The sequence below is a fragment of the Helianthus annuus genome, chromosome 10 (genome assembly GCF_002127325.2).
Source record: "Helianthus annuus cultivar XRQ/B chromosome 10, HanXRQr2.0-SUNRISE, whole genome shotgun sequence".
Taxonomy (NCBI): domain Eukaryota; kingdom Viridiplantae; phylum Streptophyta; class Magnoliopsida; order Asterales; family Asteraceae; genus Helianthus; species Helianthus annuus.
In genome coordinates this window covers 10,438,066-10,452,218 of record NC_035442.2, presented here as the reverse complement: position 1 = coordinate 10,452,218, position 14,153 = coordinate 10,438,066, and the positions used below count along the sequence as shown (strand labels likewise).

General features: G+C 36.1%; 2 protein-coding genes across 2 annotated transcripts; one reads left to right on the top strand and one right to left on the bottom strand.

Moving 5' to 3' along the window:
• Window positions 1-6,530: 6,530 nt before the first annotated feature.
• On the top strand, window positions 6,531-8,987 carry LOC110883978 (receptor-like protein 9DC3). Its single transcript, XM_022131644.2, has one exon. The coding sequence runs from the start codon at window positions 6,531-6,533 to the stop codon at window positions 8,985-8,987; it is 2,457 nt and encodes an 818-aa protein (XP_021987336.1).
• Window positions 8,988-9,140: 153 nt separating this feature from the next.
• On the bottom strand, window positions 9,141-13,764 carry LOC110883979 (protein PHOSPHATE STARVATION RESPONSE 1). The gene is made up of 8 exons (XM_022131645.2): window positions 13,561-13,764; window positions 11,829-12,254; window positions 11,172-11,370; window positions 11,012-11,088; window positions 10,884-10,926; window positions 10,710-10,767; window positions 10,495-10,564; window positions 9,141-9,681 (listed from the first exon to the last, which is right to left on the bottom strand). Exons 2-8 carry the CDS (start codon window positions 12,216-12,218, stop codon window positions 9,382-9,384), a joined length of 1,137 nt encoding a protein of 378 aa, XP_021987337.1. The 5' UTR covers window positions 12,219-12,254; window positions 13,561-13,764; the 3' UTR covers window positions 9,141-9,381.
• Window positions 13,765-14,153: the final 389 nt, after the last annotated feature.

Genomic DNA, 14,153 nt, shown 5'->3' with positions numbered 1-14,153 from the left:
TAAAATAATAACATAAAATATAAATAGAATGTTTACAGTTTCACTAATTTATGATTTAATTACATGTTTGGCGATTATCGGTCCATTTGAGACCTTATAATTCTATTAGATGGCTTGATGGGAGCATCCACTCTTGTTGATAGATACGCGAAAATTCTGAGCGCCTCATAAATTTTGGAATCGCCTCTCAAACTTTTGAAATCAACCGTCGTGAAATTTAGAAACTGAGCACTAAGAAAAACCAAATCAGAAAATTATAAATTTATAAATATGAATTTGATATAAACACTCATTATCAACATAACTTATATAAGTACCAATATCCAAATGTTAAAACCATTGTAATTTAGACCTAAATTGGTTTAAACCTTATTAGTCTAGTGACCATAAGCTTACTAGCTTAGACTCTTTACCCTTAGGCATTAACTCATTAATTTAAAGGGTTAAACCTTATTGAAATATTACCTTAGGCATTAACTCACTAATTTAAAGGTTTAAACCTTATTGAAATAAAATTAAAATATTAAGCGGCAATCGCAAAAAAAAAAGAATAGCGAGTAACGATAGACAATGCCTAGACCCACCACTAACCATCTTTCGTCGTTGTTAGATCCTGGTAGAATTCCGACTTTAGGTAAGTGATTAAGTGAATCACTCATTTGACGGTTACTTTTATTGTTTAATTTATTTGATTAGGCAATATGGATTGGGGTTTGAAAAATTATACAAGTTATGAACTTTAGATTTAAAACATTGTTTGTATGAGTATACGAGTAGTTAATGTGGATTAGAACATTGAATGTTGCTTATGAGTTATCATTAAATCCAAAAATGAAAACCTGTAAAGAACAACTTTAGATATATTATATTTTAAATTTTCATTACGCATTCGTAATGGTGTTTGACGTACTTTTGTTGTCTATGTAATATTTTGTTTGATTCTTTTTTTATATGACTCTATCAGAACCAGACTAAAAAAAATATTATATAACGATGGACAAGTGATCCTATAAATTTTCGCCTTCCATGAAAATTTGTTTTTGTGTACACCGCTAGATGGCCTTCCTTTTTATAGGTGTGAGGATATAACTCAACATGTGTGTAAATCCAACGGGCGGACCCAAGCCCAGCCCAAGGTGGGCGGGCGCACCCCCGAGGGAAAAAAATTTAGTGCTCAGTTTCGTCGAAGATCCCGTCCGCACCCCTTGGAATTTTTCGTCCACACCCCTTGGAATTTTTCGACCGCACCATTGAACCTTAGGTAAAAAGTGTTATCAATTTATATTTTAAATTTTTTTAGTAAACTTCTATTTAAAAAAAATACTATCTAAATTATATAACTTTTAATGCTTAACTAACTAAACTCAAATACCCATACCTTTACCCACTTATATTTCCTAACTAGCTAGCCCACTAAGTTTTAGCCCATTAACCAAACCCAACAATATTTCAAACTATAATAAAATAATTAAAGCCCGAAACCTTTAGAAATTCTCTCCCGCTCTCTCTCTCTCTCTCTCTCTCTCTCTCTCTCTCTCTCTCTCTCTCTCTCTTGCGTCCCTGCACTGCCAACGAACAACATCACTCAGCGACAACAGTCCAGCAGCCGGCGACCACCGTAATCAGCCACCATACCACCGTCGTTTGACACCAAATCTAACCAGAATCCGAACACGGGTAAGTTTCTTTGTTATTTTGATGATTTTGGTTGATATTATAGGAGAAAAAAAGGTAATAAAGTTGTTAAATAGGTTTGAAATTTTGTGTGTTTTGACGTTGTTTATGGTTGTTTAGATGATTTTTAGGGTGATTATGTTGTTTATATATTTTTAGGGTAATTACAACTTACGTTATGATTTCTAGGGCTTGAATAGTTGAAAATTAAATTTGAAACATTATGTTATAGAGCGATGAACTTATGTTATATAGAGAAAGAATTGCTTAAGAAATTAGTTTTAGATGATGTTTTGAATAGATTTCAAAAATGAAAACCCGTATGGCGTCGACGTTTTAATTATGTTTGTAACAAGGTTTGACATGTGACATATTTTTGATGATTATATAAGTTTAGTTTGATGTTCGTTTGTTTTAAATGACCCGACCCGATACGAACCGATTTTTTTACTTTATACCTAGGGGCCTAAAATTTCTAAAAATATTTCGCACCCCCATGGAAAAATTCCTGGGTCCGCCACTAATCCAACCTCTGACAAACTAAACAAAAACGAAGCATATTAGGCCGTGACCAGTTGTGTTTAGTACACGATATGACAAAAAATTGGTTTTGGCTCCGATCCGGTCTAAGAGGATGTTTGGCAACTTCTGAATGGTTAAGTGTTGAACTAGTAAGATGTCTGAACCATTAAGAGTCAGTATAATACTTAATCGTTCAGAGGCAAATGTCTGACCAATTCAGATTAGAGGTCTTAACCATTCAGACTCAGTATAATGCTTAACCATTCAAAGGTAAATGTCTAAACCATTCAGACATCTGCTCGTGAAACAAATAATCTGAACCATTAAGCGCTGAACCAGTAAGATGTCTGAACCAGTAAGATGTCTGAACCATTAAGAGCTAAACAAACAGCCCCTAAGACACAAAATTATTTATTTAACTTTATGAAATATTTTTTCGGTATTAGATTTAAATCAGGAATAACATCCAGCTTGATCAGTTACAAACCAAACCAATACCCGATGTGTACCACAAGGGCCACAAGGCCAATGTGACATCTTAGTATCTTAGTAAACCTCACATAATCACGTATTGTCAGCTGAAAAGCTTGTTTTTTTTTAACGGTGGAAGGGAGATTTTTTTTTCAGCTAAAGATATACCGTGCTCTAAATAATCCCGTATTAAAAGATAGTGATGTGTTTTGAAAGTATTGATTGCGGTAGCAATTTATGAGTGGGGGAGACGCAAATGTTATGAAGTATGATTGTATGAACAAAGGTGAGGACTCATATTCGTAATATGCACGTAAGATATGACACATATTTGCCGAGAAGCCAGGGAATGAGGAATTGTCAAACCTACCCCAGAAAGATCCAACAAGTCAAGTCCATTTCAAGTATTTGACAATTGCCGCCACCTAGAAGCACTATGACATCAATCCGGATCGTAGTCAGAATTTTTTTTCCAACAGGTTTGAAAAATTTCAAGTGTTCAATTTAAAGGATTTTACGGGTTTGATGACGAAATATCTACAGATACGATGTCAAAAACACCTAATATATAACACTAAAAATATTTTTTGGTACGGATTCGGCCGAACCCGTACCCTTCTATGTAGCTACGCCCTTGAATCTGGTGCGTCATTCACATATGATATTTTCTTGTGATAACATGAGTCAGTTATTTGAGAACATTCATGACATACTGACATGGCCCGAAACCAGGGGCGGACCTAGGTGAAGTTTAGGGTGGGCGAGCACACCTTTTGAAAAAAAAATTAGTGTAGTTTTTAGGCAAAAAAAACTCCGTCCGCACCCCCTGAAAATATGCTTGAACCACTCATCCGCACCCCCAGCAAATAATTGCTGGGTCCGCCACTGCCTGAAACAAGAAACTAACAAGTAGATTTAAGTTTAGATAATATAACCGGTTTATAAGTTTATTAAACGAATTCAACCCGAAGACAACTTGTTTAATAAACTGGTTAACTCAAACACGATTTGTTTTTTAAACGGATTAGTTGTTAATACTTTTAAGTTTTAAGTTTAAGGGTTTTTTTTTCTCAAACTTCATATTTAGATTTTAAAGAAAGTTATTAAAGGTGACGTTAACTTTAATTATTATTTTTCCTTGGAAGTACTCATTTTTCAGAAATGATTAACTATCGTCATTGAACTCTTTACCAACTATTTATTTTTAGCCAATTTATTCATCGATAGCAACTACAAGTAGGGCTGTAAATGAACCGAACGTTCAGCGAACAGTTCGTGAATTATTCGGCGGGAAGTTCGTTTATGTTCGTTCGTTTAATAAACGAACGAACATGAACAAGGAATTTCGTTCGATTAGTTAAATGAACGAACATGAACAAAGGTCTCGTTCGTTCAATTGTGTTCGTGAACGTTCGGTAAGGTGTTCGTGAACATTCGTTCATTTGCGTTCGTTTATGTTCGCATGTTTGTATTTTAATGAAAGATTTTTGTACTTTCATATATTTTATCTATACCTTTTATATTATTAAACTTATATTTATTTTACTACCCTAAGAATTAAACTTGGAAAACCCCTTTTCACCTTGTTTATGCATCATTTCCCTTTCATTTCTTATTATTTACATCGACGTATACGATCGACCTCCGTTCCACAATAAGGAATTCAAGTTCTAGTGCTACTCTCTGGGTCATCCACCTTTATTCTTCGTCGCATTCATCAAATTTAGTTGTGTTCGTGAACCGTTCGTGAACACGCCCATTTCCTTAATGAACGAACACGAACATAAAATTTCGTTCGGTAACTGTTCATGAACCGTTCATGAACACATTTATTTCTTTAACGAACGAACACGAACAAAGCCTTGTTCGTGTTCGTTCAGTTCATTTACAACCCTAACTACAAGTTTTCACTTTCACATTGTCGTATCTTTTCTATCCGGTTTGTCTATACTCAAGATAATATATATATAAACCCAAATTTATTATTTTAAAATACGAATTACAAAACATTTTTTTAAACACCAGTTACACAAATAATAAGTTCATAAACACACTGTTTAACAGTGTTTTAAGTTTTAAGCATAAAATTCACTGCATTATGTCTTAAAATGTTATGTTTGGTGTTCAAAATATGATGCCTACATATCAAACTCCTATATCTTCTTATACTTTTTACGAAAAAATGTTATTTTTACAAAAACCTAAACCTATATATCTACACACAATTAGCAAGAAAATCTATTGTTCCTTTTTCAAGCATTATCTACAACTTCATAAAAAACAATGTCGATATAAGATTGGTGCGAGGACAAATTCCATCGGTTCCTCCCTAGTTGTTATATACGTATTTAATTAGTGGTTGGTCAAATAATTCTCAATCGATTAAAAAGACACTACTATAATTTTGCTGGGAAAAAACTAAAACGATGATAAGACCGTAATTTTGGGCTCAGAGCAAAACTGTATTTTTTCAGGACTAATGAGCGAGTGTTAGGCAGCTCCTTGACACGGGAAAAAATTAAATGGAGTTAACCAATGAAAACAAAAAAAAATTATAGTTTTGCTAAAAAAAAACTAAAACCATGAGAAAAACGTAATTTCTAACTGAGGGCGAAATCATAATTTTATTTTAGGGATAAAATCGTAAATTAAATGGACCAATGAGGGAGTGCCAGACAGCTGCCGGCATGCCTGTAATTTTACACTGGGGGCACAATTGTAATTTAAGCAGGAAAACAAACAAAAACGATGGAGAAAATGTAAATTTAAGTTGAGGGCAAATTCGTAACGTAGCTGTGAGAAAAACCTAATGACAAATCTGTAAATTTAAACGGGGCACAATCGTAATTTTTATCTGATAGCAAAATTGAATTTTTTAACTGGGAGCAAAAGCGTTAATTTATTTTTAAGTGGGGGTAAAAACATAACTTTGAACTGATGGAAAAATCGTAAGTTTAAGGGAAAAAAACTAATTACAAAAGCGTAAATTAAAACGGGGCAAAATCGTAATTTTGAACCGAGGGAAAATTTAAATATTTAGCTGTGAGTAAAAACGTAAATTTATTTTTATGTGGGGGCAAAAACATATTGTTAAACTGATGGCAAAATCGTAATTTTAAAGCGGGATAAAAGCGTAAATTTATTGGGCCAATAGAGGAGTGCCATTGTTAAACTGATGGCAAAATCGTAATTTTAAAGCGGGATAAAAGCGTAAATTTATTGGGCCAATAGAGGAGCTGCCTGGCACTATTACGTTAGCCGCCCATTTCAGCCATTAACGGGCCAACACTATTACGTAAATATAAGCTGGAGGCAAAGCAAAAATTTAATTTCTAACTTGGGCAAGATCATAATTTTAAACAGGGGATAAAATCGTAATTTGATAGGACCTATAAATAACTATTTTAGTAATAAAAAAAAAAAAAAAAGAAAAGGTGGCCGCCACTTTTGGCCAACCACCTACTACTTATCTTTGTATGTATGGTAAATATTTCCGCCCACTTTTACTACTTATCTTTGTATGTATGGTAAATTTCAACGAGGTGGTGTTCTATTTGCAAAAACAAAATACAAGAGGGGAGTCAAGTCTCACAGACAAATTTAACGTTTATAAAAAAAAAAGTTGTTACATATTTACTAGATTTAGTTGGTACGAATCACTAAATTCCCCTATTCTTTCTTAAAATATTCTAAAACCACAAATAAAAAAAAAAATTAAATTAACACGTCTCTTTCTCTACTTCAGTTTTCTCCTTCCACCATATATTATTTTCCTTTCATCCCTTTTCCATTCACACCCTTTATATTATTATATATATTTTTGAAACTTTAAACCATCTTGTATTCAACATCAAAAAATACCAATGAAGCCACTCTTTATTCTTTTTGCACTATTCTTTCCACCCATTCATACTCTTGCCTCAACACAAGAAGCTGATTCTCTACTCAAATGGAAAACTACCCTCATAAACCAAAACAACCCATTCTTATCCTCATGGTCACTCGACACAAACCGAACCGCGAGCACCGCACCATGCACTTGGTACGGTGTTCATTGCAACGATCACGGGAACGTGATCAAACTCAACCTATCCACTTCTAGACTAAACGGTACACTTCAAAAGTTCCCGTTTTCAACTTTCGCTAGTCTAACACATCTACAACTTAAACTAAATCATTTTTCCGGTCCCATCCCGGTTGATATCAGGTATCTTTCTAACCTAATGTTTCTTGATCTTTCGTGTAATCGTTTATCCGGAACTATTCCACCGGAAATAGGAACGTTAGCGTATCTCGAGACCCTTTCGTTGCATAGTAATATTCTTGAAGGTCATATTCCTGTTACTTTAGGAAATCTAACCAACTTGGCCCATCTTGCTATCGATGATAATAAGTTATCGGGTCATATACCTCGCGAGCTAGGAAATCTAGCCCATCTCGTGACGGTTAATGTCTCGTTTAACTTTCTAACGGGTCACATCCCGTCTAGTCTAGGAAATCTTAGTAAACAATCCGAGTTGTACCTTTTCCAAAACAATCTAACGGGCTCGATCCCATTATCGTTAGGAAACTCGAGCTCGTTAAGGATTTTATATTTATACATGAACCAACTTTCGGGCCGGATTCCTAACGAACTAGGAAACATGAAGAGTTTGATCGCTTTACTTTTGGGACATAATCTGCTCACGGGTTCTGTCCCGGCTTCACTCGGAAACCTGAGCAAGTTAACGATCCTAGACGTTCACGAAAACTTACTTTCGGGTGTTGTCCCGCAAGAACTAGGAAAACTAGAGTCGCTAATTCAGTTATCGTTTAGTCACAACGAGTTAAGCGGTCAGATCCCGGTTTCAATTGGGAATCTAACAAAACTCGAGCAGTTGTACCTTAACGACAACCAGTTTAAAGGATCTATTCCCGAAGAGTTGGGAAACTTGAACTCTCTAGTTGAAATGCTCTTGCTTATAAACCGGCTAACCGGTTCGATCCCAGATTCGTTCGGTAACCTAAGCAAGTTGGAACAGTTTGTGCTTCATGACAATAACCTTACAGGTTATTTTCCTGAAAGTATAACCAAATGTGAAAGATTAAGATACTTGACTTTAGGTAACAACTCGGTTACGGGCCGGGTCCCGGAATCAGTCTGCAAGTTGAAACTGTTGGAGATTCTTGATCTCGGGACTAACCGGTTCAGTGGCCCGATTCCACAATGCGTGAGTCGTTTCAGCCCGAAGCTCAAAGTGTTGGACCTGCGGTTGAACGGTTTCCATGGAAGCATTCCCACAACATATTTGGACCGAAATAATGATTTACGGAGAGTAAACATGAATGGGAATCGACTTGAAGGCTCGGTTCCTGAAAGTTTGATCAATTGTAGGAAACTTGAAGTTCTAGACTTGGGGAACAATATGCTAACCGGCGGATTCCCGCACTGGATTGACACGATTCCTGAGTTGCAAGTTCTCGTCTTGCGAGGTAATAAACTCAATGGCCCGTTACAGACATATTCCAACGCGAAAAGCCCGTTTCCAAAGCTGCGGATTCTTGATCTATCTAGCAATGAGTTTACGGGCCGTTTGCCAGGAAACTACTTCAAGAATTTTAAAGCGATGATGAGCGGAAATAGATCTGCATCGGAAGATCTGTACATGGTTCGACACTTCATGTATGAAGACACACTTGTGCTAGTTGTGAAAGGGATGAGCATGGAACTCCAGAGAATATTAGTCGTTTACACGACTATAGATCTTTCGGTTAATAACTTTGAAGGGGAGATTCCCGACACGATTGGACAGCTGAATTCGCTTCGGTTTCTCAATCTATCATATAACGGTCTCACTGGTGAGATCCCGAAACACCTGAGAAATCTCGCGCTGCTTGAATCGTTAGATCTTTCTTCGCACAAGATGACATTCCTTGCAGTTGTAAATTTCTCAAAGAATCAGCTTCGAGGAGTCATACCGAAAGGTGGACAGTTTAATACGTTTGTAAACAGTTCGTATCAAGGGAACGAAGGATTATGTGGATTCCCATTGACGAAAACTTGTGGAGATGATGACGGGTCATCATCTCCAACACTTGAAGAAGATGAAGAAGATTCAAGTTTTTTTAATGGGCTTTCTTGGGAATCTGTTGTTATGGGATATGGATTTGGGATGTTAATCGGGTCGGGTCTTGGATGGCTTATGTTTTATACTGGAAGGCCCAGATGGGTTGTCAGGATGACTGAAAGAAAACTATGTAGACATGAAATAAAATCACTAAAAAACACGAGAGCTCGGGTTTCTAGTGTTTCTGATGTTAATTCTGCAATGTCGTTTTAAATGTGTTTTTCTTTATAAATTCAGTGTATAAAAGATGTTTTAGCATAAGATTATTTAGGATAGTCAGTGTTAGATTCTTTAACCTATCCGTTAACGGGCCGGGTCACCAGTGAAACCCCGGTCAAAATATGCTTATCATGTAAAGACCGCTTGTCATTGCATTAGTTAGTTTCATTCTGATTCCAACTCACCAGTCACCACACCAAACATACAAAGTCGAGGTGCCGCATTGGCCAAACAAACATAACACTTCAATACTTCCACAGTTCTACCTGACTACATAATTCTAGGATACACCAAACTAATTAAAAACAATAAGTCTTACCTAATAAAATTTCATAATCGAAAAGCAGGCAATGGTACATATATTTACATTACAGTATGGTTACATTTCTTAAGACGATTCAGTTGATGACACCTCGTTTAATTTAGCACGTTTTGAGGGTTGTGATTCCGAGGGTTCACGTTCTTCCTCTTGCTTCTCTGATGATGGTGACATAACTTTAATCGGGCCGGGCTCTGTTTTGGCTCGGGCTGGAGAACTTGAGATTTCATTGGTCAACTCGGTTTCTGATTTCTCTAGGGTGGATGATGCGGGTTGCAATGCGTCGATGCCAAACTTGCATTGCTTCTCGAATATCATCTGGAGGTATCTCCCTTGTTCTTCTATTCTCATCTGTAGATTCTTTTGAATCTGCATAAAAGATGGATGTTCATGTAGTAATGTTTGACTTGACATATTGGTCAAATGCCCAAAAGAAACTGATGTATACTATTTTTGCTTAAGCTTCTTGAAACTTACTATAAATAGATTACGTTGGAAATATTCGAGTAAAATGCCATTTGGGTCCCTGAGGTTTAGCCGGTTTTGCGACTTTCGTCCAAAGGGTTGTTTTTCCACATCTGAATCTAAAAGGTTTGAAATCTTGCCATTTTCATCCGCTCGTTAACTCCATCCATTTTTCTCCTTTAAGTCAGGAGTATTTTCTGTCTTTATTGTTAACTTAAAGGCCAATTCGGTCTTTTTCACTTTATGTAAAAAGACCAAATACCCCTGAAAAAGACTGAATTGCCCTTTAAGTTAACAAAAAAGACAGAAATACCCCCGACTTAATGGAGAAAAATAGATAGAGTTAACGGGCCAGATGAAAATGGCAAGATTTCAAAGCTTTTGGATCAAGATGCGGAAAAAACAAACCTTTGGACTAAAGTTGCAAAACTGGCCAAACCTCAGGGACAAAAAAATGACATTTTATTCTAAATAAAAACTGGGAAATTTTGACCCGTTCACCCTTCCTTAGAATAAAATGGCCAAACCTCAGTGTTTTTTTTTTTACGTAATTGACTCTTAATAAAGCACAACCTTAGTTGACCCATTTGTAACTAAATGGATCACAATTACCAATTTGTCACCTCTAATTCAACTTACTGATTATTGACATGAAAAAAGGAAAACTGCAGTAAAAAACAGTACCAGAAAGGAATCCCAAGTTATAAAAAAGTATACCTCAAGTTGCTCGTGTAGTCTTTTTTGAACTTCCACCTGTAGACGTAACGCTTCAGTGATCTCTGAACTCCTGTTGTATACGAAAGAGTGTTGACTTATAAGTTAATACAGTGATAAAAAAAAAGTACTGTAATAAACTACCTAACATAGTACATTAATGAGAGTAATCCTCAATTTCATGTGAATATATAAAGGTAAAGAAAAAACTAACTTACGTTTTCAAATCCAATGACGATAAATCCTGCGTTGGAGTAGGCTTTTTCTCGGAAGGTCCTGCAAGAAGTGATATATAAACTGTATCACTACATATCATTGAAATATATATTTCTTTTACCATATCATTTTCTGAAAACAAACTAAGATAAAAATTGAAGAAATATTTTGCTTACCTTCTGCAGAAGGTTCAGGTTTGTATCGAGCTGTCCGATATTTCTGCAGAAAAAACAGAAGCATATATACTCTACATGAAATAAAACAACTTCCCTTTAGGTATGTAACAGAAATACCAGAAATGCACCTGTAGATGACTTTTTACATGATATATGGTTAAGCCCTCAACCTTCATTAGCTTCAATACTCCCTTCGGGGTAGCTCCTATTGTTAAAAAAAAAGTTAATTACAAAAAATATAGCAATGGAGAAATAAACAAAAAAAAAAACAAAAGTAAATATATTTACTTTCACTTCCACCGAGCTTGTTGACCGCCTCCACGAAGGCTTCATGAAGCTCTGGTGTCCAACGCATGCGTGGCTTGCTTTGGGACCCACATGATGACGGTGTCGCTGGGGTGCAAACTTCTCCAGGAGATGCAGGAACAAGTGAGTTTACTTGAAGTGACAGCGAGGTTCCCGAGGATTTTCCCACATGATATTCCATCTAAAATAAACAAAACAACACAAACATAAAAAACGGTCAATTTTAAGATGACAAACATTATACAGAATCTGAACAGTCACTTCTAAGCAGTGTTGTAAGAATCGCTAGGCACTAGTTGGCCGGTGGCGTACAGACTAGCGATTAATTGGATTGGGATTTTATATGTAATTTTCAGTTGTATATCTTTTTGCACACATCGTTATATTTTGGTCAAGAATCTGGCCTGAATTTGGCCAGAATCACTAGACTGCCACCGATTTTTGGCCAATTAGGACTGGATTTGACCACTGTTGACCGCCTACTGATTAATTGGCTAGTTAGATAAAAATTAGTCGGTGAACCTCCGACTAGCAATTAATCGGCGAGTAATCGGAGGCTAGTCGGGATTTTTACAAGAATGCTTCTAAGATGACAAAGATTCTTGCTCATGATAACTAGAATAAAAATTTCAGTGACACCTTTGGAGTTTGATCAGCAACAGCAGTGTCAACAAGAATCTCATTCCAATTCGGCGTTACACCATCATCCTCAGTAATTAGCTGATCGGCCCAATCTTGCCAATCATTCGGCTTGCCGACGTCTTCGGATGGCATAATTTGTACGTTACTAGACTGGATAGGGATATTTTCAGGGTAATCAAGAAAATCAGACAGTGAATCAGTACACCAAGAAATAGTGTTGTTTTCTTTCATATAATCACGGAAAGCTGTAGCTCGAAGAACTCCGGATGATTGATTGACAAATGGGGCTTTTTTCGAACAAGTTTCTTCCGAAGAAATGTGGAGATTTGTAGATATTCCTGAAGATGAAGAAACTATGTGGCCAACTGTCCCGTTTGTTGAAGACATCGCTGATAATTCAACAACTACAAAAAAAACTGTTTCCTGCAAAAGATATTTGCCAGAATAAGCAAGAGTACAGGATCAATAAATTCTCTTTTCATTAATATAAACATGGAATCTTCTGGATGAACATGCAAAAATCAGGATTAGAAGAATAGTAACACCTCAAGTAGACAGGATGTTCAATTATGTGTTCAATTTTATATACAAATTGCATATTGTACTTCTTGTACTAACAAAGTGCACAGGATATGATTCTGATTCATGATTGGCAGGAATAAGCATAACTTTTAAGTTTGATGGCATAGTTTTGATTTTATCCTTGTTAGATTCATGCTAAATAAAGCCCTAAATCAAACACTCAAGTCTGAAACCATACTAAATCAACTAAATCCGTAGCAGAATCGTTTCAAATAAAGCCCTAAATCAAACACTCAAGTCTGAAACCATACTAAATCAACTAAATCCGTAGCAGAACCGTTTCGAATTCCAGCGAATATTCAACACTTTCAACCTTTCAATAGCCACCACTTAACAGCTAACAAATAACATAAAATTCACACAAATTACCTGCACAACACAACACAACACAGTTCAACTGCTGTAATGTACAAAAAGTCAAACGTAACACAAATTATCCTGACCGATAATCTGAATCATTCTCACGGCGTAATCCATCACTATAATGCAGTCGAGGCAACGAAACGATCATAATCAAAAACCTAACCACAGACTCGAGTGTTTACAATAAGTCTATCCTGATTTAAACACTCTAAGTAGTCTAAAATCATACCTAAATCAACTAAATCCGTAGCAGAATCGTTTCAAATTCCTAAAAATCTTCAACACTTTCCACCTTTTCACAACCATCACTTAACAACTAACAAATAACACAAAATTTTACACAAATCACTAGCAGAAAGTTGATCTATAACACAACTCTGTTCAACTACTGTAATGCACAAAAAGTCAAATCCAACACACATTCTCCTAACTGAAAGAAGAAGTTGAATCATTCTCACAACCTAATAATTCATAACTATAAACGATTTTAACAAACCTTACACAGAGTTGAGTGTTTACAATAATGCTATCCTAATTTAACCACCTAAATCTACTAAATCCGTAGCAGAATCGTCTCAAATTCACACAAATGACTTACACAAACTCGATCTATAAAACAGTTTAATTGCAGTAAATCTGTAATGCACAAAAAAAGTCAATTGTAACACAACTTATCCTAACTGAAAGAGGAACTTGAATCATCCTCACGACCTAACTCATCGTTATAATGCAGTCGAAATACAGAAACGAACTTAAATTTAAAAAAAAAAAAAAAAAAACATACCTCAAATAATAAGCAAAAAATCGGAATAACCGGAAAACGGAAACAGCTCCGATTTACAGTGGCGAAATGTACGGGTTGTAACGAGATTGAATCGCTGCAAATCTGACGTTAAGTTTGTTGAAGAATAAACGGTGATGATTGGACGACCTCATTGTTTCACTTGCCCTTTGATGTGTGTATGCAGCGAGACGATTTAGTGTTTGAAAGGTGTACTCGCGTGTGGTGGCGCGTGAATGTGAAGTGGCGGAGTATGGGGGTGAGGAGGTCGCTGGCCCCACCGGCTGACGTAATGTAAGTTGTAGCCGGTTGAGGATTGGGAGGTTTGGAGTGTAAGCGCGTGGGAGAGCAAGTTGGATACTTTCCATTTCAAGTTTTGGAAAATTATTGACAACATAAAATATCTTTGATTATCAAGTCAATAAACCAATAAATAAAATTGGGATAAATCTTTTTTTTTTCCGTATAAATTCATGTTTTACGTTTCAATGTATTTTTTTTATCGAAAGTGAGTCATGTCAAATATAGGGTATGTTTGGCAAAAGTAGCCGGTGGCTGGTAGCTGAAAGTTGAAAGCTGGTAGCTGGTGGCTGGAA